Here is a 26,772-nt window from a genome sequence, read left to right on the forward strand (position 1 = left end):
GATAGAGAGAAGGGACAGCACTTTCCCTAGTGAAAGTAAACGACTTTCATACTTACCGGCCGTTGTCTTGGTGACGCGTCCCTCTTTCGGCATCCAGCCCGACCTCCCTGGATGACGCGCCAGTCCATGTGACCGCTGCAGCCTGTGCTTGGCCTGTGATTGGCTGCAGCCGTCACTTAGACTGAAACGTCATCCTGGGAGGCCGGACTGGAGACAGAAGCAGGGAGTTCTCGGTAAGTATGAACTTATATTTTTTTACCGGTTGCTGTATATTGAGATCGGTAGTCACTGTCCCGGGTGCAGAAACAGTTACTGCCGATCGCTTAACTCTTTCAGCACCCTGGACAGTGACTATTTACTGACGTCTCCTAGCAACGCTCCCGTCATTACGGGAGCCCCATTGACTTCCTCAGTCTGGCTGTAGACCTAGAAATACATAGGTCCAGCCAGAATGAAGAAATGTCAAGTTAAAAAAGCAAGACGCATCCGCAGCACACATGACATGTGCATGACAGCTGCGGACTTCATTGCGGAACTTAGAATCTCCATTGAAGTCAATGGAGAAATTCCGCCATGAGTCCGCCACTGCTCCGCAACAGACAGAGCATGCTGCGGACACCAAATTCCGCTCCGCAGCCTATGCTCCGCAGCGGAATTTTACGCCTCGTCTAAACGAACACTGCTAAATTAAAGTGTAAGTCAATGGACAAACGGCTCCGCTGCGGATTAACGCTGCGGAGTGTCCGCAGCGGAATTTAAGTGAAATTCCGCCACGTGTGAACCCAGCCTAATGAGTAAACAGGGACAGGGGGATTTGAAATAAAAGTAGGGACTGTTCCTCCAAAAGAGGGGCACTTATAAAGTATGTGTTTTCTCCCCTCTACCTAATGCAACATGTATACAACCTTCTCCCCTCCCTGCTGGTATTTTAAACACTGAAACAGGGGGAGAGCAGAAAGAGCAGATGACGTCAGCCTTGAGCCGACAGCAGTCAGGGGCAGTGTGTTGTCAGATCTATGTCAGAAGCAGCAGCACAGCCAGCTATGTACAAGAGCTGCACAGGCTCTCAATCAACAAGAACAATAAAAACAAAATCGGTAAAGTCATCCTAGTTAACCCCATAATGACCAGCCTATTTTAGACCTTAATGACCAAGCCATTTTTTACGTTTTTCCATCGTCTCATTCAAAGAGCTATAACTTTTTTATTTTTTACGACGTAGCTGTATAATGTATTGTTTTTTTGCGGGACAAGTTGTAATTTTTAATAGCACCATTTTGGGGTACATAGAATTTATTGATTAACTTTTATAAACTTTTTTAGGGGGGGATAGAAAAAAACCAGCCATTTCGCCACACTTTTTGCGTCCTAAATTTACGCCGTTTACCGTGTTGTATAAATAACAAAATAACTGTATTCAGTGGGTTGTTATGATTGCAACGATACCAAATTTGTATAGTTTTTGTATGTTTTACTAATTGTACACAGTGAAAACACATTTTTTTCAAAATTATTTGTTTTTGTGTCTCCATATTTGAAGAGCCATAACGCTTTTTTTTTGCGGGACGACTTGTAGTTTTTATCGGTACCATGTTGGAGTAGATGCGACTTTTTGATCACTTTTTATCAAATTTTTTTTAATGCAGGATTCAAAGAAAACAGAAATTTTTGCATGGTTTTTTATTTTATTTTTTACGACGTTCACCGTGCGGGTTAAATTATGTAATAAGTTTATAGTTGGGGTCGTTACGGACGCGGCGATACCAAATATGTGTAACTTTTTTACTTTATTTTGTTTGTTAATAATAAAGCAGTTTGTAAGGAGGAAAAGTGGGTTTTTCCATTTTATTTTTTTTTCACTTCTTTTTTTTTCACTTTTCATTAAACTTTTTTTTTTTCACTTTTTTACTAGTCCCACTAGGGGACTTCACTATGCGATTATCCGATCGCATTTATAATACACTGCATTACTTCTCTATTGCAGTGTATTACTGCCTGTCCGTGTAAAACGGACAGGCATCTGCTAGGTCATGCCAGAGGCATGATCTAGCAGGCATACACTACAGGCCGACCTGGGGGCCTTTATTAGGCCCCCGGCTGCCATCGGCGACACAGACACTCGGCGATCTTATCGCCGGGTGTCAGTGGGATGAGAGGGAGCTCCCTCCCCCTCTCCAAAACCACTCAGATGCGGCGCTCGCTATTGAGCGCCGTATCTGAGGGGTTAAACGGGTAAGATCGATACTAATATCGATCTCACCAATTCAAGCAGGGATGCCCCCAGCCCTCAGCTACCTCTGGCAGCTGAGAGCAGGGAGATTTAACGGCTCCCTGCTCTGTTTATTTATTCTGATGCAGCGGTAAAAAGGCTATTGCATCGGAAGAAAGCCCATTAGTGGCCGCCGTAAAAACACTATGGGGTGGTCACTAACGGGTTAATCTGAAATTGATCAGGGTAGTAGATTCTTGAGAATTTGCTCACTCGTTTTAGTTCAAGCGTATGCAACCAATCAGCAACATATTTATCCCATGTCTGTATTTCTTCAAGAACAGTGAGTAAAAATGGCTAATTCTGAAATGGTGGAAAATATATATATTGCTAATGACATATATGGAATTTCTCTCCTGCCGTGCAGAGTGACTATCCTTTAGAATTCTCATCTGGCAAACTGAAAAAATATCAGTGAAGTTCTTAAATATCAACAATAATATGTCAGGGTCAATTTGTACTCATTAATATAAAAAAAAAAAGAAAACACTATATTCAAGTTTCACATCTTAAATATGTAGCACCCCACAATCTCCATAGTCAACAGCATCCCGCATTGTGCTGTTAACACTCTTTTTCTTGGCTATTTTGACTTTCACAGTGGTATTACATTACTTGATGTGGAAATATTCCTTCAATCTCAGTCTCTAAGTAATTGTTACATTCTGGATCATAATTGTTCTTGACCAGTTAGGTGTTTGGCATAATATTTTTATCCATGAGGGAATATTTTAGGAAATCTAGTTCCTTACAATTTATATTTGGTATAAATCTCAGGTGAGCTATTTGCAAAAAAGTATATAGTCAAATGAGTAATTTGAGGTTTCTTTTCCAAACTGCTGCCACATGGTGGGTCACTAGAATCCGGTAGTGTGGTGTTTAGTACCACATATACACTGGGAAAGGCTGCGGCTATCAATTACAGAAATATGTATTCAGGAATTTTCAATTGAACCACACAAAATTTTGTTGAACTGAGTAAACAGCTTGTTGCGTCTTCGACTGCCATGACCATTGGAGATAATAAATGCAAGTGAGATGTGATGTGTTGGATTACACTTTTTACTATGAGGGAACCCCTGGATAAAGTTTTGCCACTCTGTGTAACCCCTACTAACATAGATCAGTCGTGGGGGGGGGGGCTGATGTTGGCATCGCGTCTTTTAATATGCAATTCTGGTGGTCATTAGGGGGGGTCTGTCCTGACAGCCAGCCCGTCATACTAATGACATCCCTGACAGAAGAAAGATAACATGTTATTATAAAATATGATAGAACTATCTACCTCATAGTATATAGGTGAATAACCTCTTATTATGTACAAAAAAAAACAAATAAAAAAAGCAAGACCGTTAAAAACAAAAAACAGCAGCGCAGTCTGCGGCATATGAAGATATGAAGATCAGATTTTGTTTGGGAGTTAGCACACATTAAACAATGGAAACTTAGCAGTTATGACTACATGTTATTTCTGGGACAAGCAATATAATGAAGTTATGGCTAGCATTTTATGACATTAACATTTTTTGGAAGAAGCACTGGAGTTGCTGAAATCTATGCATGTATCCTAGATATATGACTGCACTCTATGACTTGTAATATAACTAATCATTTGTAAATATTGGGTTTAGGTCAAAACTCCAAGAATAAAAAGCATAAAATGTTAGTTGCACTGGCTTTTTGTACTCTTAGATGTATATTTTATGTATTATTTCCAAATGATTATGCCTTATTTACGAGTGGAGGGTGTCTTAGAGAATTCCCTCTTTACTCTTTTTCCAAATATATTTAATCTTTGTTGAACTAGACAGACTCCACATTGGAAACGATCCAAAATAAAAAAGTAATGACTGAACCTTATGGCAAAAGCATTAGAAAATCTGTCAGTTTGTATACACTTGGGGTTATGATTCAAGCCTGTAAAGTAGAAGTTTTTTCTCTAAAATGACGTTAAGCACCATTTATAATCAACATATTTTGCTTCTACACATTTTAAATAATATGACATGAATTGAAATATGGTATTTATATATAGTTAGAGTAATAAACGCATCGGTGAGATGTAAATTCGGTATAGAAGTAAACAAATGGATACTCTATGTGTTAAAACAAGACAAGAGGACATCGGCTCTACTGAAATGTCTAGTTTAGTAAATACTTGCATTCCCCATGAAATAAAAATGCTGGAGAATATTTTCTTAGAACTCTGTGTTGTGCCGTTCCTCAGTTATTCCTCAGGAAAATGTTTAAATAAATGTCACTGTGTGAAGGATGGAGTGGACAGAAGTTAATGTTTATAATAATTTTCTTTCTTTAATAAAATATAGACTATAGAGTTGTGTACATAATTGTGATGAAGCAATAGTAGGATTAGATAAGTATACGTGGCAAGATGGCCCCTGAACAGGGACTACGCACTAATAAAATAACAAGTCACTTCCTGGTATGAACGAGCTATGAACTATGAAGACATGTCTAAAGGACCAGATAAGGGTGAACCTATCCAAGGATGACACAAGTAACAAGAGGCTTACAGTGATACGTGCTTTTATAAAAGTGTGATAACATGTACCCACCCCCAGGAGAAAGGAGATATAGAACAAATGTGTCTAATAAAGCAGTGACGCCTCTCCTGGTGCTGAGTAAGGAGCTTTATACCAGACTCTGTGTGGTGTGATTCCTTTCGTACGAACTCAGCGTATTATCCCTGCCGGTTGAGACTGATTAGTACCCGGACATTTTGGCGCCCAACGTGGGGCTCGACTCGAGGGATAAGCCGTGTCCGTGATCGACGACCCCCAGACGCCTCAACATCGAATCGCCAGCCACGCTCCCAGGAAGTCTGATCAGCTTCAAATAAAACACGGTAGGGTTAAGTTCATGTTTATGAATATTGGCTCTTATTCGTGTGGGAGAGTGAGCAGGTGATAAGGTACCGAGGTATTTGGAGTCGATCCCGGCCACACTCTCAGCGACAGAGAGTTAACCCGCTGTGTGGCTCCAAGAATCATAGTATAGATAGTCGCGTCTCGCCGGCATAGGTGATAAGTATAAGTGTAATCAATTAGTCGCAGGGTATAGTTTGATACCATTAAGACGACAGGTATAAGTGTAATAATTCAATTAGTCGCAGGGTATAGTTTGATACCATTAAGACGACAGAGACAGACAGTCAGTTATAATTGTGTTCAGAAACATCGAGAATAAGGTTTCATTCTCAGGACGGTGTTAGATATAGAACAGTATGTTTAATGTGTTAAAAAAAAAAAGGAAAAAAAAAAAGAGAAGGCAGATGGGCTGCAGCTCTTAGGCAACGCAGGGAACAAAAAAAAAAAAGAACTGACAGCCAAACAGGTAGTAGCAGAAAGAGAAGGCAAGAAGAATGTAGAAAATAGTAAGAAAGTTATGCACATATGTGGCATATTTATAGAGGGAAGATTAAGTGACGAAGGAAAGTTAGATGAAGCATTAGCTTGGCAAAGAACAGCCATAGCCATAACTAAAGACAAGTTTACTGAGCAAGAAATACGAGACAGAAAGGGTAAAATCATCAAATATGTGTATTATAAAGAACGTGTCCAGCCACCGCCCTATAATGGCGACGGTGGAATTCTAACTGCGGGGGAGTGTCCCAGTTGTGGTCAACAGAACCCGCCCCAAGTTGAATATTGTGTATCATGTCACTTTCCACGCCCCGATCCTCCCATATATGCCACGCCTTCGGCACCACTCCCCGCCCCAGGAGGCCATCTTGGTACACCTAAACCTGTTGTTCCGTTATATCCGGTACTCACACAAGAAGGTGGATTTTATAAGCCCCCTCCGGAGGATGTGGCCACGCCCGGCCCAACCAAATCAGTATGAAATAATCACCTTGTTAATTTTGTCATTTGTAGTGTTTTTTCTATTTACAGAAGTTCCAGTCTAGTTCACTGATGAAACAACACGTAATCATAATATAGAGATGGTGGCCGTCAGATTGTACTGTTAAACATTAACGTAGATAATTCCTGTACAATGGTGTGATAAATGATTGCAGATACGTATGTTGTTTTGCCGGCATTGAAAGTGTTAAGATTGTGAGAAGTTGTGAGAAATGAGTTTGTGACCTCCCTCCCTCCCCCCTGTGGTGTGCTGTGTTTGGGAGGAGGAGGAGGGGGGCTGACTGGGTGCAGTCTGCAGGGCTGATGAGACAAAGGGATTTCAATATGCACTGCTGAGATATATATATATCAGTAATGTCTACAAACCGAAATAAATTTCTTCTCTTTTGCGCAAGCGCTGTTGGTTATAAAAGTTACGATATTTATGTGTTATGATGTGATCAGATTTCATCTGTTTTGATGTTAATTCAGATGTATTAAACTACAGATACTGTGAGACACGGGGGTTTGAAAATGTATGTGCCCCCACCGTTCCCTATTTTTATATACTGTTTATTGGTTTGCAGTAATTAATGTTATCAGATATAATATTTTCTGTTTTGTTGAATAACTAACTACAATTGTTTTGTTTTTGATTTCACACATGAGTTATGTCATTGTAAAGATCAAATGTATGTCAGGAAAAAGTTATTTTTGTTTCAGGCTGTTGTACATTACAAGGGGTTAAATTAGTGTTATGTTGAGATGTAGTTTTGAACTCTGCTACATCACTCTCGCAGAGTCCACAAAGGGGGGAAGGGTAAAGGAACTGATCAGGTACACAATCCCTCCTTACAATTTTGGTTTATGTGTAAGAGACCATCCCCCTCCAGCAAAGTTACACAGGAGGCGATGTGACATCACTCACACGAGTCTTTATGGATTTAGATGAGGGAGAAGGCAAAACAAAACTTGTCTGGACATTGTTAATTTGATGTAAAGTTTTTAGGAATGTTTTATTTTTATTTGTTTTTGTATTAATCAAGTATTTGCAGAATTTGATAAAAGTGAGATTCTCAAAGTATTCTGGATTATCAGCTGAATGAGGAGGAGTTGTGTTTGGTAGCAGCTTGTGACACCAATCCATGGAGTACCTCTACGCAAGCATATACTTTGTACTGTACTGAACAAAATGGACATGCCACTGCAGTTCTCACACAAAGTCACGGACCACAGCAGCGCCCGGCAGCATATTATTCAGCTAGACTAGACCCTGTGGCCCGAGGTTTCCCATCATGTGTGAGGGCTATCATTGCTGTAAATTCAATGTTAAACAAGGCCTCAGATTTGGTCCTGGCATTTCCAGTCCAAGTTTTTGAACCACATGATATTACTGCTATTCTTACTCAAGTACAGCTAAAGCACTTGTCAACAGCAAGATATTTGAGATTAATTTGTGCACTTCTTTTTCCTGAGCAGGTTACTTTACACCGCTGTACTACATTGAACCCAGCTACCTTACTGCCTTTGGAGCAAGGGGGAGAAGACGTAGGTAAAGTATGGTCACAATTTTTGCCTGAAACTGATGAACATGATTGTATGGCCCTTATGGCCCAGGAAACAGTGGGGTTCGCACATGTAAAAGATACCCCACTCCAAAACCCAGACCTAAATACTCTTTGTGGATGGTTCAAGGTATTTTGTAGAAGGATCTTTTCTTACAGGATATGCAGTAACCACCGAAGATGTAGTCCTAGAAGCAGCCTCCTTACCAGCGTCCCGCTCAGCACAAGAAGCGGAGCTTAAGGCCCTGGCAGCAGCATGCCAACATGCAGAAGGAAAGACAGCAAATATATACACTGACTCTCGAAGTAGCAGTAGTAAACATTAAAAGCTCACACCAAGGTGAGTTCACCAGAGACAAAAGGAAATGCTTTGGCAGACCAAGCCGCAAAAGCAAGCAGCACAGAAGCTACCCGTGTTAGCAGCCGTATGTCAGATAAAAGATCCAGAGGAAACAAGACCAGCTGTAAGCCCGGAACTACTGCAAAAACTTCAAGGACAAGCAACAAAAGAAGAAAAAGACAAGTGGACGGCCCAAGGAGCAACGCTACGAAAAGATGGCCTCTGGCAATGCCAGAATAAACTGTGCCTGCCTAAGACAATGTTCCCAATGATGGCCCAATAAACACATGGAGCGACTCACCAATCAAAAACGGCAATGATGGACTTGGTAAACAAGGTGTGGTATGCCCCAGGGTTTAGTGTGATGGCCAGCAGTTTTACACAAGGATGCATGATCTGTGCAACACATAATATTGGAAGAACTGTAAAAGTACCACAGAAGCACACACCCAGACCAATTTATCCGTTCCAGAGACTACAGATAGACTATATTCAATTACCAAAAGTCGGTACCTAGGAGTATGTGCTTGTTTGTATTGATCTCTTTTCAGGATGGCCAGAAGCTTTTCCAGTAACCAAAGCTACAGCCGTAGCCCCAGCAAAGAAACTGATCAACGAGGTGGTGTGCAGATATGGAGTTCCAGAGATGATCGAGAGCGACAGAGGAACTAATTTTAAGGGTGAAATCATGAACCGTGTGTTGTCAGCTCTAGGCATAAGTCAAGCCCTACATACACCATACCATCCACAAAGTAGTGGGAAGGTTGAGAGACTAAATGGGACTCTCAAATTGAAAATCCAAAAAGCAATGGTAGAAACCGGGAAACCATGGACCGAGTGTCTACCATTAGCCTTGTTCTCAGTAAGATACACGCCCACAAAAAGAACAGGTCTCAGCCCATATGAGATCTTATTTGGGTCGGCTCCCAGATTAGGATGTTATTTTCCACAAGTGCTCCAAATGCAGTATGGTAGACTAACAGATTATGTATCAACGCTGAACAAACAATTGACCAAGGTGCATGCACAAGTCTTTGCTTCCATTCCAGGTCCTGATTCAGTTGAAGGGACGTATAAGCTAGAACCAGGAGATTGGGTCATTGTCAAAAGACACGTGAGGAAGAGCCTTGAGCCACGGTTTGATGGTCCTTTTCAAGTTTTGCTCGTTACAAGCACCTCAGTGAAGCTCGAAGGAAAGGCAAGCTGGATTCACGCCAGTCATTGTAAAAAGGTTCTTCAGCCAGAAGAATGAAGATCTTTGCGGTTGTTGCGGCGGTTGTTGCGTGTGCTCTTATACAAAAAGGCAGAACTGCTACTCCTGTACACGTAATCAGTACAGAATCACTGGAACAGTTCAGGACAGGGTGGGCGAATGCCACAGTGATAGAAAGCAGGGTAACTACACCTGTAAGGCCAATGCCCCGTGTTATACTACAAATGTGACTACAACCGAAGGGACTTGGAAAAAAGGACCACATGGAGGGACTGTGTACCTTCACATAGACAAAACAGCCAACATTAGCATACAAGAGACGCCGGGGCTGTTGCTTTGTTGTTATGAACCAGATTTACAGTATCTACAGAAATATACAACCAGTAAAAATAGAAACGAAATGATAAATAAGACTTATGAAAGATGCAACAAGGAGAGGCTCAACTCTACGATTGTAATAAAAGAAACTGATGGGATGATATTATGTATGAATAATAGCGAAATAAGAAATAGAATATATTTTGTATTTTTTGATAACAATTTTAAGAGATAGTTTTAAGCCACATATAACAGTACAAAGTCTGGAAAGAATCCCACACACTTGTAAGAGCGCTGTAACCCAACAGCAGAAAAAGAATGTACACTTCAATATTTCCTTCCCTGAATCCCCCAGCTGTCATAGACAAAAAAGAGAATGGTATGACACGCTATTAGGAGGGGTAGGAACGGGATTAGGAGTATTGAATGGTATACAGTTAGAAACAGTTATGAACAAATTAAACTCAGTGGAGATGACACATGTACTGCATTAAGGATAGGTGCGTCATGGTTACCTACTACCTTTGACTTACAGCAAAAAGGGTTAACTATACTAGGGACGCTTTACAAGGTCTAGCTGACCAGTTAGGACCCACATCTACTATGACTTTCCAGAACCGTATGGCCCTTGATATGATACTAGCAGAAAAAGGAGGCGTTTGTGCCATGATAGGTACTACCTGTTGTACTTTTATTCCAGATAACACAGGACCAAACGGCAAAGTAACCATGGCAATCAAACAGATTGTTTCTTTATCCGAGGAATTAAAACGAAATTCAGGTTTCACAGACCCATGGGATCAGTATTTCTCATGGTTAACCGGATGGCAGAAAATTCTGGCCCAAATTGGGATTGTAATCTTAATTTTTCTAGTGCTTTTCGCAGTTATTTCTTGTTGTGTATTACCATGTATAAAGAAATTAATGACTAAAACTATAACTGAAGTAACTCCCACTTTTATGTTTTCTTCAGAAATTGAAGGACTTTTACCAACTCCATCCATGAAAACAACCACCCTTTATCGAGACTATTGTTCTGAAGATGAATAGATAGTGTAGGGTGTGCACCGACTCTTTAAGTCCAGCTACAAAAGGGGGTCTCCTAATAGGGGAGGCTCGTCTCAAACTGGTGAAAAAATCCTTTTACTCCCCTTTCCCAGAGCACGGACACACTTAGGTTAAGAAATGAAGAAAATAATGATAAAAGGGGGGACTGTGAAGGATGGAGTGGACAGAAGTTAATGTTTATAATAATTTTCTTTCTTTAATAAAATATAGACTATAGAGTTGTGTACATAATTGTGATGAAGCAATAGTAGGATTAGATAAGTATACGTGGCAAGATGGCCCCTGAACAGGGACTACGCACTAATAAAATAACAAGTCACTTCCTGGTATGAACGAGCTATGAACTATGAAGACATGTCTAAAGGACCAGATAAGGGTGAACCTATCCAAGGATGACACAAGTAACAAGAGGCTTACAGTGATACGTGCTTTTATAAAAGTGTGATAACATGTACCCACCCCCAGGAGAAAGGAGATATAGAACAAATGTGTCTAATAAAGCAGTGACGCCTCTCCTGGTGCTGAGTAAGGAGCTTTATACCAGACTCTGTGTGGTGTGATTCCTTTCGTACGAACTCAGCGTATTATCCCTGCCGGTTGAAACTGATTAGTACCCGGACAACTGTAAGGCTGGGTTTTTGCAGGAGGAAAATCTGTCTCAAAATTCCATTTGGAATTTTGATGCAGATTTTCCTTTGCCTGCACGCCGATTTTCGGAAGCACTTGCGTGTGACACGCGTGATTCGCGCTACAGCTGGTAAAGAAGAGAAGGGAAACATAAAATCCCCTCCTTCTTTACTGTGTCATCACATAAAAAGGGAGTGTCATAATGATGCAAAAATCACGCAGCCACGCACCATATGCTTATGCCACACTGAACATTTCCGCGCGCATAACGTCAAAGAACTTGCATTACTGCAAATGAAATATGCTGGCTCTAGCCCTAATGGATAGCAGGGTACATTCTTCATTCCAAATCTCAATTCTAGTGTTGCAGAAAAAAAAAAATTGGTTTCAGAAATACCACAGCATTGCTATTTCAGGTGATATAAAGTAAAAATCCTTCTGTACATAAAAACTATCGACAGTATTATATCACTATATTAATGTTAATCTAATTTTTAGTCCCCGAATATAATAAAATTGACACGCTTTATTCACAACTAAAGGAAAAATAGGTCACCAACATAGTTTTCATAAAATATTAGGAAACATAGAAACCGTGTAATTAAAAATAGTACATACAATGTGTAGTTTAAAAAAGTAAAAAAAGACCATTTAATAAAAACAATGTATTGAGATGTGTTTTTTTTCTTTTACTTAGGCCTCATGCACACGACTGTAAAAACACCCATTATTGCGGGTCGTAATTACGACCCGAAATAGCGGGCCCATAGACTTCTGTTAGCCACGGGTACCTTCCAGTTTTCTCACGGGCAGGTGCCCGTGCCGTTAAAAAGATAGAACATGTTCTATTTTTTTATTTTACGGGCCGTGCTACTATACTTTATAATGGGAGCACGGCTCGGAAAAACGTCCGGCTGCCCGCGGCCGGCCGTGCTCGTAATTACGAGTCGTAATTACGAGCACTGTCGTGTGCATGAGGCCTTAGAGATTGTTCAGAATTAGAAAAACATGGCTGCTTTCTTCCAAAAACAGTGCCACACCTGTCCACAGGTTGTATGTGGTATCGCAGCTCAGCCATTTTCACTTCTATAAGGCTGAGCTGCACAGACACAACCCATGGACAGGTGTGGCACTGTTTCTGAAAGAAAGCAGCCATGTGTTTCTAATTCTGTACAATCCCTCTAATGACAATGACTGTCAGTGAAGTGGAGTCTGTAAGACTATTAGGCATGAGGATTTAATGGCTTCCTGAGACATTTTTTCTTTAAATTATATCTATGTGACTCAAACTAATACCAAAATGAATCAGTTTGTATCAATCTACTGTAGGGTACATGGTTTACTCACCTCCCGATGCCCCCACCCATGGATCAGTGAGCTCTGGCTCACATCTTCCTAGTAGACGCCAGTGCTCACTTCCGCTCCGGTTCGCTGTGTCCCGTAGGGTGCGCGCGCATGCTCGTGCCTGGTCTTAAAGGGCCAGCGTGCGCACATATGAACAATCATCATCATTAATTACACATGATTTCCTGGACTATAAGAAGGGCCCTGCCCTTCTGATCCTTGCCTGAGCATTCCTGTGCCTACTAGTGTTGGAGTCGTGTCTACTGCACCTGCTGTCGTTTGCCACATCCTGTGTCATCTGCCATGTCCAGTGCCATTTTCTACGTCCAGTGTGATCCGCCACGTCTGGAGCAACATGCTGCACCTGCTGTCATCTGCCACATCTGGCGTAACCTGCTGCACCTACTTCCATCCGTGCCAAAGCCTCGGCCACTGTCTGGACTATTCAGGTACACTTGTGGGATGCTCTGTGGTTTGGCCAGCTGCCTCCCCGCTATGGTGGTGCGGCCTAGTGGGTCCACATACCCACAGACCGTGACAGTACGCTCAGGCCATTGAACCCGCTGGTCAACCTGAGACCTTGATGACACAAGCCATGCTGGCCGAGATGCAAGACCTCCAGTCACGGCAAGACCAACTCCTCCTGTCGGTGAACGCCATTGCTATCGGCTGGTTGCTCCAACCACAGTCGTCACTGCATCCATTTCTGCTGTTTCCTCCTGCTACACTTCCTGTCAGTACCTGTGTTTCTTGACGGAGACACGAGGACCTGCAGGGGAATTCTGAATCAGTGCCGGATCCACTTCAGACTACATGCCAGGGCCTTCTCTTCTGATGACGTCAGGATCGCCTTCATCATCTCTCTCCTTATTGGGAAAGCCCTGGAATGGGCTAATCCTCTGTGGGAACATCAGGAACCAGAGACCCGTGACTTGCAGTGCTTCTTACGGACTTTCCGCTTGATTTTTGAGGAACCTGGGAGAGTTTCTTCGGCTGCTGTATCCCTGCTGACCCTACACCAGGGAGACAACTCCATGGGCGAGTTCATCCAGTTCTGTACCCTGGCTGCTGAATTAACTTGAAACAACGAGGCTTTGGTAGCCACATTCTGGCAGGGACTGTCTTCTCGGATTAAAGACGAGCTGGCTGCTCGTAATCTGCCACCTACCCTGGACGATCTCATCCTACTTGCCACCCGGGTTGACATGAGGATCCGGGAGCGTTCCCAAGAGCTTCTCTGGGAGAGAGAACTTCCAAGGCTGGATTCTACTTTCCAGCAATCCTTACTATCCTCCTCAGTCGTCCCACCAGATGATCCTACGCAGATGAACCGAGTCAAATTGTCTACCCAGGAGAGACGACGCACTTCTGGACTTTGTCTCGGAGGCCATATTGTGCGTTTGTCCCCAGAGGCCAGAGAGACCCCAGTGCCTAGGATTGGTTGGAGGGACAACCCTAGGTGGAACGGTACCAAATAAAGCATTCTGTTCCAAGTTGACTATTCCTGTGATCATAGTATCCGGCGAGAGAATGCATCGGGTTTCTGCCTACCTAGACTCCGGGTCTGCGGCAAACTTCATCCAAAAGGAACTAGTGGATCATCTCCAGTTGCCCACAGTTCCCCTGGAGACACCTTTGGCTGTTGCCTCGGTGAATGGACTGCCTCTGCCCGATCCCATCATATCTAAGACCAAGCCGTTAAAGCTCCAAGTTGGAGTCCTTCATTCTGAACTAATTTAATTTCTTGATGAATACCTATACGAGTATAGACCATTGGCATACGCCAAACAATAATGCGTCCACACAAATCATAAAGCAAATATCAATACCTATACCAGACTGTGAAGACTACTAGTATATCCAGAAAATGAAACACATATAGCACAAGTCATGTACCATGACAATATAAAATAAACTTTATTGAAATATACATAACACATTGGCCATCAAAATATAAAAACAATATAGCACACAGTTAAAAAGGAGAGTATGGAGGAGCTGCGTGAATAATCCAATATATATGCTACCATACTATAAACATCCTGTGATGTGGTAACAAATGCAGATATCTATAGAAAAGATAATCATATAGATCAAGTATTTGGACAACAGAAGCACATAAATATATTTAGCACCTGACAGAAGAGCACACAATTGTGCATGCATATAAAAGTATACAGCTAGAGCTCCAAGTTGCACCCAAAACAAAGACCATGCTTTATAAATAAAGGATATTGCACAAACCCATGGACTGCATGATAGGAAGCACGCAGGAGCACTCCACACTGACCGCCCACGACGCACGTTTCGCCGTCAGCTTTCTCAAGGGGTACACCTTGAGAAAGCTGACGGCGAAACGTGCGTCGTGGGCGGTCAGTGTGGAGTGCTCCTGCGTGCTTCCTATCATGCAGTCCATGGGTTTGTGCAATATCCTTTATTTATAAAGCATGGTCTTTGTTTTGGGTGCAACTTGGAGCTCTAGCTGTATACTTTTATATGCATGCACAATTGTGTGCTCTTCTGTCAGGTGCTAAATATATTTATGTGCTTCTGTTGTCCAAATACTTGATCTATATGATTATCTTTTCTATAGATATCTGCATTTGTTACCACATCACAGGATGTTTATAGTATGGTAGCATATATATTGGATTATTCACGCAGCTCCTCCATACTCTCCTTTTTAACTGTGTGCTATATTGTTTTTATATTTTGATGGCCAATGTGTTATGTATATTTCAATAAAGTTTATTTTATATTGTCATGGTACATGACTTGTGCTATATGTGTTTCATTTTCTGGATATACTAGTAGTCTTCACAGTCTGGTATAGGTATTGATAATTTAATTTCTTGTTTTGCCCAAGGCCATCAATCCTGTTATGCTGGGCCTGCCTTGGCTTCGACTGCATGCCCCAGTCCTGGACTGGAATTCTGGAGAGGTTCTACAATGGGGCTCCAAGTGCCTCGGTCGTTGTCTGTTGCAGATCCATCCTGTCCAGCCTCCTCTGCCTTAGTCATTGGCGGGACTGCCCCCCCATTTTGCTCAGTTTGCAGATGTCTTCAGCAAGAGGGAGGCTCAGATGCTGCCTCCACATCGGACTTATGGCTGCCCCCATTGAACTGGTTCCTAATGCCCCTCTCCCCCCGTGGACAGGTATATCCTCTCTCCTTGCCAGAGTCTCTATCCATGTTGGCCTATATCAAGGAGAATTTGGAGAGGGGTTTCATACAAATGTCTTCCTCCCCGGTCGGGGCTAGGTTCTTCTTCGTTAAAAAGAAAGACGGATCCCTTTAATCCTGCATTGACTACCGTGGTCTCAACCAGATCACAGTCAAGAACAAATACCCGTTGCCACTTATATCCGAACTGTTTGACCGTATACGAGAAGCCAACATTTTTTCGAAACTAGACTTGCATGGGGCTTATAATTTGATCCGAATCCGTAAAGAGGAGGAGTGGAAGATGGCGTTCAATACTTGAGATGGGCACTACGAATACCTGGTGATGCCATTCGGACTGTGTAACACTCCTGCGGTATTCCAGGAATTCGTCAATGATATCTTTCAAGATCTCCTCTATGTCTGTGTTGTAGTTTATCTCGATGATATTTTTATTTTCTCCCCAGATCCGACGACTCATCGGAGGCATGTCCGTCAAGTTCTACTGCGATTAAGGGAGAATCGTTTATATGCCAAGCTGGAGAAGAGCGTCTTTGAAAATAATTCTCTGCCCTTCCTGGGCTATATCATCTCAGATCAAGGTCTCAATATGGATCCTGAGAAAGTAAGAGCTGTTCTGGAATGGCCACGTCCTCAAGGCCTGAGATCCATACAGCATTTCCTGGGATTCGCCAATTTCTACTGGCAGTTTATCCCATAGAGACATCCCTCCGGGGAGGACTTTTGTTTGGTTGGCAGACAGGAGAAGAATTCTCCGCTGGGGACACAGCTCTAAACTGGCTGGGCACGCTGGTGTTCACAAGACCCGAGACCTGATTGCTCATCACTTCTGGTGGCCCACGCTTCCCAAAGATGTTGTGGACTTTGTCTCTTCCTGCATGGTGTGTGCTTCTAACAAGGTTACTCACTCCAAGCCTGCCGGCCTGCTTCAACCTCTGCCTGTACTCAATGCCCCCTGGCAGCACATTGCGATGGACTTTGTCACAGACCTTCCTCCCTCGGCAGGATACAACACTATCTGGGTGGTGGTGGACCGGTTCTCGAAGATGGCACATTTTATCCCGCTGACCGGCCCATCTTCGGCTCCCCGACTGGCGAGTCCCTTCATTCGGCACATCTTCCGCTTGCATGGCTTGCCCCTTCACATTGTGTCAGATCGGGGGGTTCAATTTACCTCAAAATTCTGGAGAGCCTTCTGTAAACTCCTGGATGTGAGATTGGACTTTTCCTCACCCTATCACCCCCAGTCCAATGGGCAAGTCGAGAGGATCAAACAGATCATGGAGAATTATATCCGCCACTTCATCTCCTTGCAGCATGATAACTGGGTACAGCTTCTTCCACGGACCGAGTTCTCATATAACAACCACAGAAGCGAGTCCACCACTTCTACTCCGTTTTACATTGTGTACAGTCAACATCCTAGAGTCCCTCTTCCTGTGTCGACTACATCTCAGGTACCCGCTGCTGACTCTGCATTTGGGGACTTCCTGCAAATCTGGCAACAGACCCAGTCTTCTATTTTGCTGGCAGTCGATCACATGAAGCGAAAAGCGAATACAAAGAGAAGAGAGTCGCCTCAGTATCTTCCAAGTACCAAAGTCTGGCTGTCCTCACGGAACATTCGTTTGAAGGTGCCTTCATACAAGTTTGCTCCCAGGTTCCTCAGTCCTTTTGAGATTCTGCAACAGATAAACCCTGTCTACTATATGCTGCGGCTGCCTCCTACTCTCAGAATTCCCAACTCCTTTCATGTGTCTCTCTTGAAACCAGTGGTCCTGAACTGCTACAGTAAGACTTCCAGTTCCACAGTTGCTCCCAGCGGTTCTTCTGATGTGTTTGAGGTGAGGGAGATCCTGGACTGCAAAAGGGTAGGAGGAAGGACTTTCTATTTGGTGGACTGGAGAGGGTTTGGTCCTGAGGAGAGGTCCTGGGAGCCGGAAGAGAACTTCAGTACCCCCGCTCTCATTAATAAATTTCTCTCTCGCTCTGGTCCCAAGAAGAGGGGGCGTAAGAGTGGGGATACTGTAGTGACGTGGCCGGTTTTACTCACGTCCCGACGCCCGCAACCATGGATCAGTGAGCGCTGGCTCGCATCTCCTTCCTAGGAGACGCCAGCGCTCACTTCTGCTCCGGTCCACTGTTTCCCGTAAGACCGGGCACGAGCGCGCGCACATGTGAACAATCATCATCAACTACACATGATTTCCTGGACTATAAGAAGGGCCCTGCCCTTCTGATCCTTGCTTGAGCGTTGTTAGTGTATCCCAAGTTTGTCTTGCAAATGGTTCCTTAGTGTTTTCCCATTCCAGTTGTTACCCATGCCCTGTTACTGGCTCCTGTATACCGTGCTGTGTTCTTGTTCCTGTGCCTACTAGTGGCACAACGTGCTGCACCTGCTGTCATCTGCCACGTCTGGCGTAACCTGCTGCACCCACCTCCACCCGTGCCAAAGCCTCGGCTACTTTCTGGACTATTCAGGTACCCTTGTGCGGGACTTTGTATTGCTGGGGGGCTTTGTGGTTTGGCCAGCTGCCTCCCCGCTACTGCAGTGCAGCCTAGTGGGTCCACATACCCACAGACCGTGACATCTTTATCTATTTAGTCATGTTTAATGCTTGTTCAGGGCTGCCACAATAATTTTTATTTAAATAGCACCAACATATTCTGTAGAGATTAACAATTAGTGAAAACAGTGAACACGCAAAACCTACTGACAATGAAAGAAAAGTAGAGAGGATCCTGCTCATAAGAGCTTGCAATCTACAGGAGGTGAGGAGAGTTGCTCAACAGGTCTAAAAGGGATTTGGTAAGATTAGGAAAAAGGCGCAGCAGAGTTGAGTGAGGAGGTAAGGTGAATATGTCAGATTGTATGTAGCCCACAGCCTGCTGTTGTGGCAATAAAATATATGACATAAGCATTCCGAAATTCAGAATACCTGGAAACGAAACACTTAAAACTATGAATGTTATCAAATAACTGACATTTTGAGGCAAAACATTGCAGAGCATATGTGGAAGCACGGGAGAAGTCTTGGAGAAAGGAGCAAGATGAAGAGAGAGAACGTGCAGCTTAGACAGAGATGACGGTATATGAGAGAAGAGACATAGGGTTAGTGTAATAATAGGAAATAGAGGCATTGGTGTATCCATTATTCAGAGAAAGGACGGATGCAAAGACAAGAATATATATTTTTATGGATTTTATGATAAAACAATTATCACTACTTTAATTACTAAAAACAGGTTGTCTCTAAGCTCCATAACAGCAAAATGCAAATGCTAAATAACTAATATAAAATAAGAAAAAGCCACAAATACAGTGATGTAAATAATCGGCTGGTTTTACATGCCTTGTGCCTTATATACTGTAACCTAGTTGTTTCTGAGAAATATATGAGTTTCATTTATTTTCTCCTTTTTCATAAGTTCTTCAGTTTATAGGTATTTTATTGGGGAATGGCAGGTCTCCAATGTAATGCAGAAAATCAAATGTCAACACTTTAGGTGATAGTTTTTTATTGGACTAAGCTAAAGAATCTGTTTTCAAAAGCTACAGTATTGTAAAAACCACTCAATATTATTTAACTCAAAAGTAAATATATACTTGCTAAGTTGTAAAACATATGAGCAGGGTAAGCCCCAATGTTTGGCCTTATTTGTAATTATTGCATTATTACATTCATTCCATTGCAGAATTTTCGACTTTGACAATCATCTTGAAGGGGATGCAGAAATCCATGCATATGTTGAAGAAACAACCCCATTCACATGTATGGAATGGATTTTTCAGTCGCAAAAATTTCTGCAATGAATCTGCTATATGTGAACTTACCCTAACGTAATTTGTGAGGATTGATACTGTCGATACCAACGCCTATACACTATTGTTTCCACAAAAGAAAACTGAAACCATACGGGATGGAAACCAATTGCAACAGAAGAATTACCATTGAAATCAATGGTTTTCATTTGGCTTTCCGTTCATCGGTTCATCTGACGCAAAGGTCGAATGAAACCGATGAACGGAAGCCTGAAGCTGATGTGAACAGGCCCTAATATAATAGTCAGAATAATAATAATTATATGACATTATAGATATAATATTATTATATGATAGACATGAAGGGGACAAAAAGTAGAACAAAGAATGATTGTCTTTTGTCTCTTCTATCACAATTGTCACATTTTTAGAGAGAATACAGCATATGTGGTAGATTTAAAAGAGAACGCTGGTCAATAAGGAAAATAATTGGTCCTCACATATTGTTTGTATGTATTCTCTAGATGTACATTGTAAAATAGCTCTGCTCCCTATGTTACAGTATGGTATCCACAATGTTATCTCTATGACACATTTTTCCCCAGGATATATATCAGAAGTATCTAAATGACCCCTGAAAATGGTGCATCATGGGATACAACTAAAATAAAAGAAATACTTTTTTTTTACAGTTCCATTAAACAATTTTCTACAATACTAGACATAATATCATATTAGGTTAGATTTCAAGCACCATGTGGAACATATTGGCACTAAAAAAATAATAATTTATAATACATATTATGCAAGCATTGACTTTATAGTTTTATTACCCAGCATGCATTGTCTGCCTTTGGTGGGGGTTGAAACTGAAGATTGTCCATCCCTGATTTAGATTGTACTATATTTGTACTGTTATTATGTTTCAAAGGTAGAAACACGTGAATGTTTTTTGGCTATTACCTTTATTGCTAATCCAGCAGGCGTCAGTTTCTCTTCATTCCTCTCACTTAAGCAATCCTCCCCCATAAGTGAGGTGAGATGCTGCAAACACTCGGCATGTCCATAGGATGCTGCAATGTGCAGAAGATTGTTTCCATTTTCATCATGGATTTGGTCTAAATTATCTACAGCGATGTGAGGCTGTGGACACAAAAGGATGAGATATGACGTTAGCAGGCAATGAGTAACCATGGTCTAAAATGTCACGATTATCCCTGAAAACAAGTCACATCATCACTAATATGTTCTGGAAAGGCAAGATAAGACCCTGGGCCGATTGCTAATAACTTTTTGCAATTTTTACTGTATATGCACCTCACCTGGAACAGAAAAATAATAAAATACTATAGTATCTTCAAAAAAATATTCATTGAATCTCCAAAAGTGTCCTTGTTGACCTTAGCAACCAACCAAAATCCATGTTAAATTGTCCCAGTGTTTAGAAATTGAGAGCTGGCCTAATAGTCATCTAATCTATTTTAAAATGTAAAAACTATTTTCTCATTAGGTTACTCCTATTTTGAGATTTAATAACATGAAAGGCTTCACTAATGAGAGATTCTGATAACAAAATGTCTGTAATGCCCTTGACCGCCGGCATCCCCCTTTTACCAGCAGCTGTGACCGCAGGACTGTGTCTCTTCACTGGCGCGCTGTGCTCTCTGCTTCCTTTCCCCAGCTGTCCCATAGGGTGCACGCGTGCGCTTGTGCCAAGTCTTAAAGGGACAGTGTTCGCACCAATAAAATTATCCCCAACCTATCTGTGAGCACCCTGGCCCTTAAAAGGAATCCTGCCCCTCTCAACAGTGCCTGAGCAATGCAATGTTGTGTCTTCCCAGTGATCGTCCTGCAAAGGTTCCCTAGCTGTATTCTGTATCCTGTATCTGTGTCCGTGCCAAGTCAAGTGTCTGAGACGATTTTACTAAGCATGTCCGGTGTCCTTGCCAAGTCCAGTATCCAAGATAACTGCACTATCCATGTCCGGTGTCCCTGCCAAGTCCAGTGTCTGAGACGACTTCACTATCCGTGTCCGGTGTCCTTGCCAAATCCAGTGTCCAAGACGACTGCACTATCCATGCCTGGTGTCCCTGCCCAGTCCAGTGTCCGAGACGACTTCACTATCCGTGTCCAGTGTCCGGGTCAAGTCAAATGTCCGAGTTGACGTCAGTGTTCAAGTCCAGTGTCCGTGTCAATTGTCCGAGACGACTTCAGTGTTCAAGTCCAGTGTCCGTGTCAAGTCAAGCATCCGAGGTGACCTCTGTGTTCAAGTCCAGTAATCCGGCACAAGCCTGCTTCTGATAGTCCGGCACAAGCCTGCTTCCCATAGTCCGGTACAAGCCAGCTTCCGATAGTACAGGAGAGCCTGCTTCCCATAGTCCGGCAGAGTCTGCTTCCCATAGTCCGGCACAAGCCAGGTACCCAGGCACTCTCGTCCTAGTGTCTGTTATTGACTTGCCATTTGACCAGCTGCTACTCGGAGCGGCCCAGTGGGTCCACATACCCCACAGTCATGACAATGTCCATTTGTTATAAAGATGTGGATTCACATATACATCAATATCTACTTCTTAAATAGCTTGAACTGAAACAAATATCATGAATATGTGTGAGCATTGATGTGTGAGGTGATGTGAACCTACACAAGTTCTCTATGACTACTGCCCTTGGAAGGAATCCGAATAGGTCATGTCAACAGAATTTTTCTGTAGTATTGGCCTTGTATCTTCAAACAATTATATCTCTACAAGATATCAAAAACAATGTATGCTAAAAAAAACTTAAAAAAACAACAAAACAAACTCCCAGTCTCCCCTATATTAACTTTATTAATGTGCAATATGTGACGGCGTTTAAGTTACCCTTCATATACAATGACGCCTTGACTACATACCATGCTACCAGAATGGAGAATGTATCTTTTTAAAATTATAACCCTTTAAGTTAAGAAAAATATTTACAAAATTGAATAATTTTTTTGGTCAAACCATGTGCAAAGTTTGTGCTTCATACCACCCATTTCGTATCTGCCCTTGTGATAGGAAAGAACAGCTGAAGAGTAATAGGAGCAGAATGCAGGCACCACATCAAAAACATCAGTAACACATATGACCACTAAAAAGTCAGTGTTTGTTTAATAGTATCTTGTCTGCTTCTCGTTGGACAGTCCTGGATATTTTCAATTCAGTCATGTAGCACTACACTCTCTGCTGTCCATCTTGTTAGCCATATAAGTGATATAACTGGTATCTGAGCTAGATTAGTTGTACAAAGTGTGACATCCAGTGTGACATGGAGCAGGGTCTGCATGTGACTAGGAGATGGCATTCAGCCAAAATGACATTTGTACACGTTTTACTCTTAATTCCAGTTATTGCTTGTACATAATTTCAAATCTACTCAAAATGGGAGTTATGGGAGAGTTCAGACATGGCTACATAGTCGTCGAAACCCACTACAATTTACAGTATAACACATGTGTATGTAAAAATCCACATGGAAATCACAGCATGCTGTGGTTTTCGTGGCAAATCCGTGGCAAATCCGCAGAAATTGTGGCAAAATCTTTATTAACCACGGAAAAATTTTAACTAATTGTAATAAGCATATCCTCTACAGATGTTTTATGCAGGTGCACAGGATATTAAAAAATACAATATACACCCTGTAGTCCAAAACTGGTTGGCATACTGCAATTAAACCACGGCATATTTGGCATTTGTGTGGAGTTTATTCTCTATTGATAATGAAGAAAATGAAATGGGGGAAAACTCATGTAAAAATGCATCTGTGGTGCAGTAGTAGTGTAAAAATAAATCAGATTTGGTGTGTAAGATTTTTTTTAGAGTGGTTAATGTTCTAAAAACTTATAGATTCACCCTTAAACATATTTTTCTCATGTGACATGACTTAATCTTAAAGGGCAAAATACGAAAAAGTACAATAAACTTTACAGATGAGTCTAAATTCTTTCAATAACTAAACTCTTTGCTGGTAAAGTCTATAGAATGAGGCTGCGAGAGCGTCTCCTGGGTACAAATGTGTGGGAAAAACTAGAGCTACATGCAAAGAAATGTATCAATGAGGAATTCATAAACATTAAGTCTAGTTATGCCAAATGCTACAATGCGATCACACATGAAAAAATATCACTTCATGCTGTGAGTTCCCGGAGACTGAGAATTACATGTCTGAAATACATCATTACTCTTGACAACCATAGAATTAGCATTTTCAATCAATTATTCTAACATGATGAAAACTGTGTGCGTTATACACGTGCAACAGAGGATCAGATAATCCTAGATATTTCCCGAAATTACAAAGTCCTGGGTGCTGAGTAAGCACCCCCACAGACATTGGTTCCAGGACTCACTGATCCCCTGTTGCAGGGACAGGGAGATAGAAGGATAGAAAATACAATACAGAAAAATGCACTAAAATAGGGCTCAAGACTGTTGCTGTGAATGGAGATAGATGTCAGACGAGGAGAGAGAAAGTGTAGAACATCCAAATTTTTCCTTTGCCATCCTATTATATGGGGTTTGTACAATGATCTTATCCCCTTGTATGAATCTCCCCTCAATCCGCCAGTCAAATTATGGGATGGATTGGATTTGTTTGTACAAGACCTTATCTTTGCTAACATTTCTAACAGAACAATGCAGTCAAACGTCACATGCTGCAGTTAGGCTCTGTTCACACCACTTTTATAGGCTGCATGTTTGGTTAGCAAAAACAAGTATTCCAACGTTTTGTGTGATGTACCCATAGGTTCCTATGGTAAAACGTGCGAGAAAAGAGTGTCCTTTTGGCATATGTTTGACTCTACATCTACATATGTTTTCGTGACTGCAAAAAAGTATATGTAAAGGTATACATATTATTACAATGACAGTCAACGGTAGATGTACAGTGCTGTGAAAAAGTTTTTGCCCCGTTCTCAATTTCTTCTACTTTTTCATATATGTCACACTTGAATGTTTCAGATCATCAAACTACTTTTAATATCAGAAAAAGACAACCCAAGTAAAGACAAAATTCTGTTTTTAAATGATAATTTCATGTATTAAATGTAGAATGCTGTTCAGTCCCACTTGGCCCTATGTGAAAAAGTAATTGCCCCCTTATCTATTAAATCAATCAGTTACCACATTGAATTGACTACTGGGATCACTTTCACTAGTCTCATCCAGGCTTGATTACTGACAGACCTGTTGAATCTAAAGATCACTTAAATAGGACCTGCCTGGCAATGTGAAGCAGGCTAGAAGGTCTCAAAAAGCGGCACATGATTCCGCGATCTAAAGAGGTTCAAATACAGATGAAAAACAGTCATTGAAACACCAGTCTGGAAAGGGTTATAAAGCCATTGCTAAGGCTCTGGGACTCCAGCGAGACATTATCTGCAATTGGAGAAAACTTGGAACAGTGGTGAACCTTCTCAGGAGTGGCCTGCCAACCAAAATTTCACAATGAGCACATCGACTACTCATCAAGAAGGTCACAAAATAACCCAGGCGAACAGCTAAAGTCCTGCAGGCCTCACTTGTCTTAGTTAAGGTCAATATACATGATTCCACAACAAGAAAGACACTGGGTAAAAATGGCATCCATGGGAGAGCTGCAAGGTGCAAACCACTGCTGACCAAAAATAACATAAAGGCTCTTCTCACATTTGCCAGAAAAAACCATCTAGATCGCCCCCAAGAATTTTTTGGATAATATCCTTTGGACTGAAGAATCAAAGGTGGAACTTTTTGGAAGACATGGTCCTCGTTACATCTGGCGTAAAGCTAACACCACATTCCACCATAAGAGCATCAACACAACATGATGGTTGCAGTGTGATGGTCTGGGGTTGCTTTGATTCTACAGGACCTGGACAACTTGTCATAATTGATGGAACCATGAATTCTTCTCTCTATCAGAAAATCCTGAAGAGACTGTCCACCCGTCAGTTCGTGACCTAAAGTTTAAGCTTAGTTGGGTTTTACAGCAGGATAATGATCCGAGACACACAAGTCCACCTCTGAATGACTCAAAAGAAACAAAATTAAGGTTTTTAAATTAAAACAATTCTGCAGAGAAGATTGGGCCCAAATTCCTCCGCAGCTATGTAAAAGAGTCATCGCAATAACTGCAATGGTTGGTACAACCAGTTATTAGGGTTTCGAGGCAATTACTTTTTCACATTGGTGATATAGGTTTTAAATAGATGGAATGATCATTTAAAAACAGCAATTTGTGTTTACTCGTGTTGTCTTTATCTTATATTACAATTAGTTGGATGATTATTCTAAAACATTAGCAAAAATAGAAGCAAAAACAGAAGAAATCGAGTGAGGTAAATACTTTTTCACTGCACTGTATGTAAATTACAGTTTTGCATATAGTTGAGTACACATTTTTTTGTAAGAAAACAAAAAACATTTACCTCAATAGTTTGACCCAAAGATTGTGTGAATAGTGCCTTACTGACATTGCATACACTAGTATACGTTATTCTTTTTATATTCTTTTAACATTTAACAATTAATTATGTGGAACAAGGAGAGAAGCTACAAACACTACAAAGTCTTTATGGACATTTGAATATCTTTTTTCATGCAGCGTTAATATTTTAACGTGTAATTATTTCTTTTTCATTAGTTATACAGTTAAAAAAAATGCTGTGCTGATTTATTTCATAATCAAGTAAACTCCCCCTAATAGCGAATTTTATTATTTACCTTTATGGCTATGTGAACGGAAGATGCAGAATTGAAGGTCTGAAAATGAAAAATGGAACTTCGACCCCTATATAGATTTTATCAAATTATACAACACTGAATTTTGGATGTAGTTAAACTTACAAAAGTAAAACAATATGTACACAATAAAGGGGTTTAGCAGTCCTAAGAAATTGATGGTCTATCCTCAGGATAGGCCATCAATACTTAAATCGGTGGTGGTCTGACTCCTGGCACCCTGGACGATCAGCTGTTTTGAAGAGGCCATTGAAGTGAATGAGAGAAGGCTGTAATACTGTGAAAATTGTGTCGGTGATTCACAGTTTAAGCAGTTTAAAATCAAGGGGAAGCAGTGCTCGTACGAGCGGTACAGCTTCTTCAAAACAGCTGATCGGCGGGGGTGCCAGGAGGTATTGATCGCCTATCCTGAGGATAGGGCATCAATTTCTTAGAACTGGAAAACCCCTTTAAGGTTAAAAACTGTAGAGT

The 26,772-nt window shown here is 41.6% G+C and overlaps 1 protein-coding gene across 3 annotated transcripts in view; it reads right to left on the reverse strand.

Annotated features, from left to right (window-relative positions):
- Window positions 1–26,772, reverse strand: part of SNCAIP (synuclein alpha interacting protein) — a 219,517-nt gene that overhangs the window by 48,125 nt on the left and 144,620 nt on the right. For all 3 annotated transcript variants that reach the window (XM_075836246.1, XM_075836229.1, XM_075836238.1), the window contains exon 6: window positions 20,516–20,695. In XM_075836246.1, the coding sequence (XP_075692361.1) occupies window positions 20,516–20,695 (180 nt within the window). The remainder of the gene's footprint in view (window positions 1–20,515; window positions 20,696–26,772) is intronic.

This window comes from Rhinoderma darwinii, chromosome 1, assembly GCF_050947455.1.
Source record: "Rhinoderma darwinii isolate aRhiDar2 chromosome 1, aRhiDar2.hap1, whole genome shotgun sequence".
NCBI lineage: Eukaryota > Metazoa > Chordata > Amphibia > Anura > Rhinodermatidae > Rhinoderma > Rhinoderma darwinii.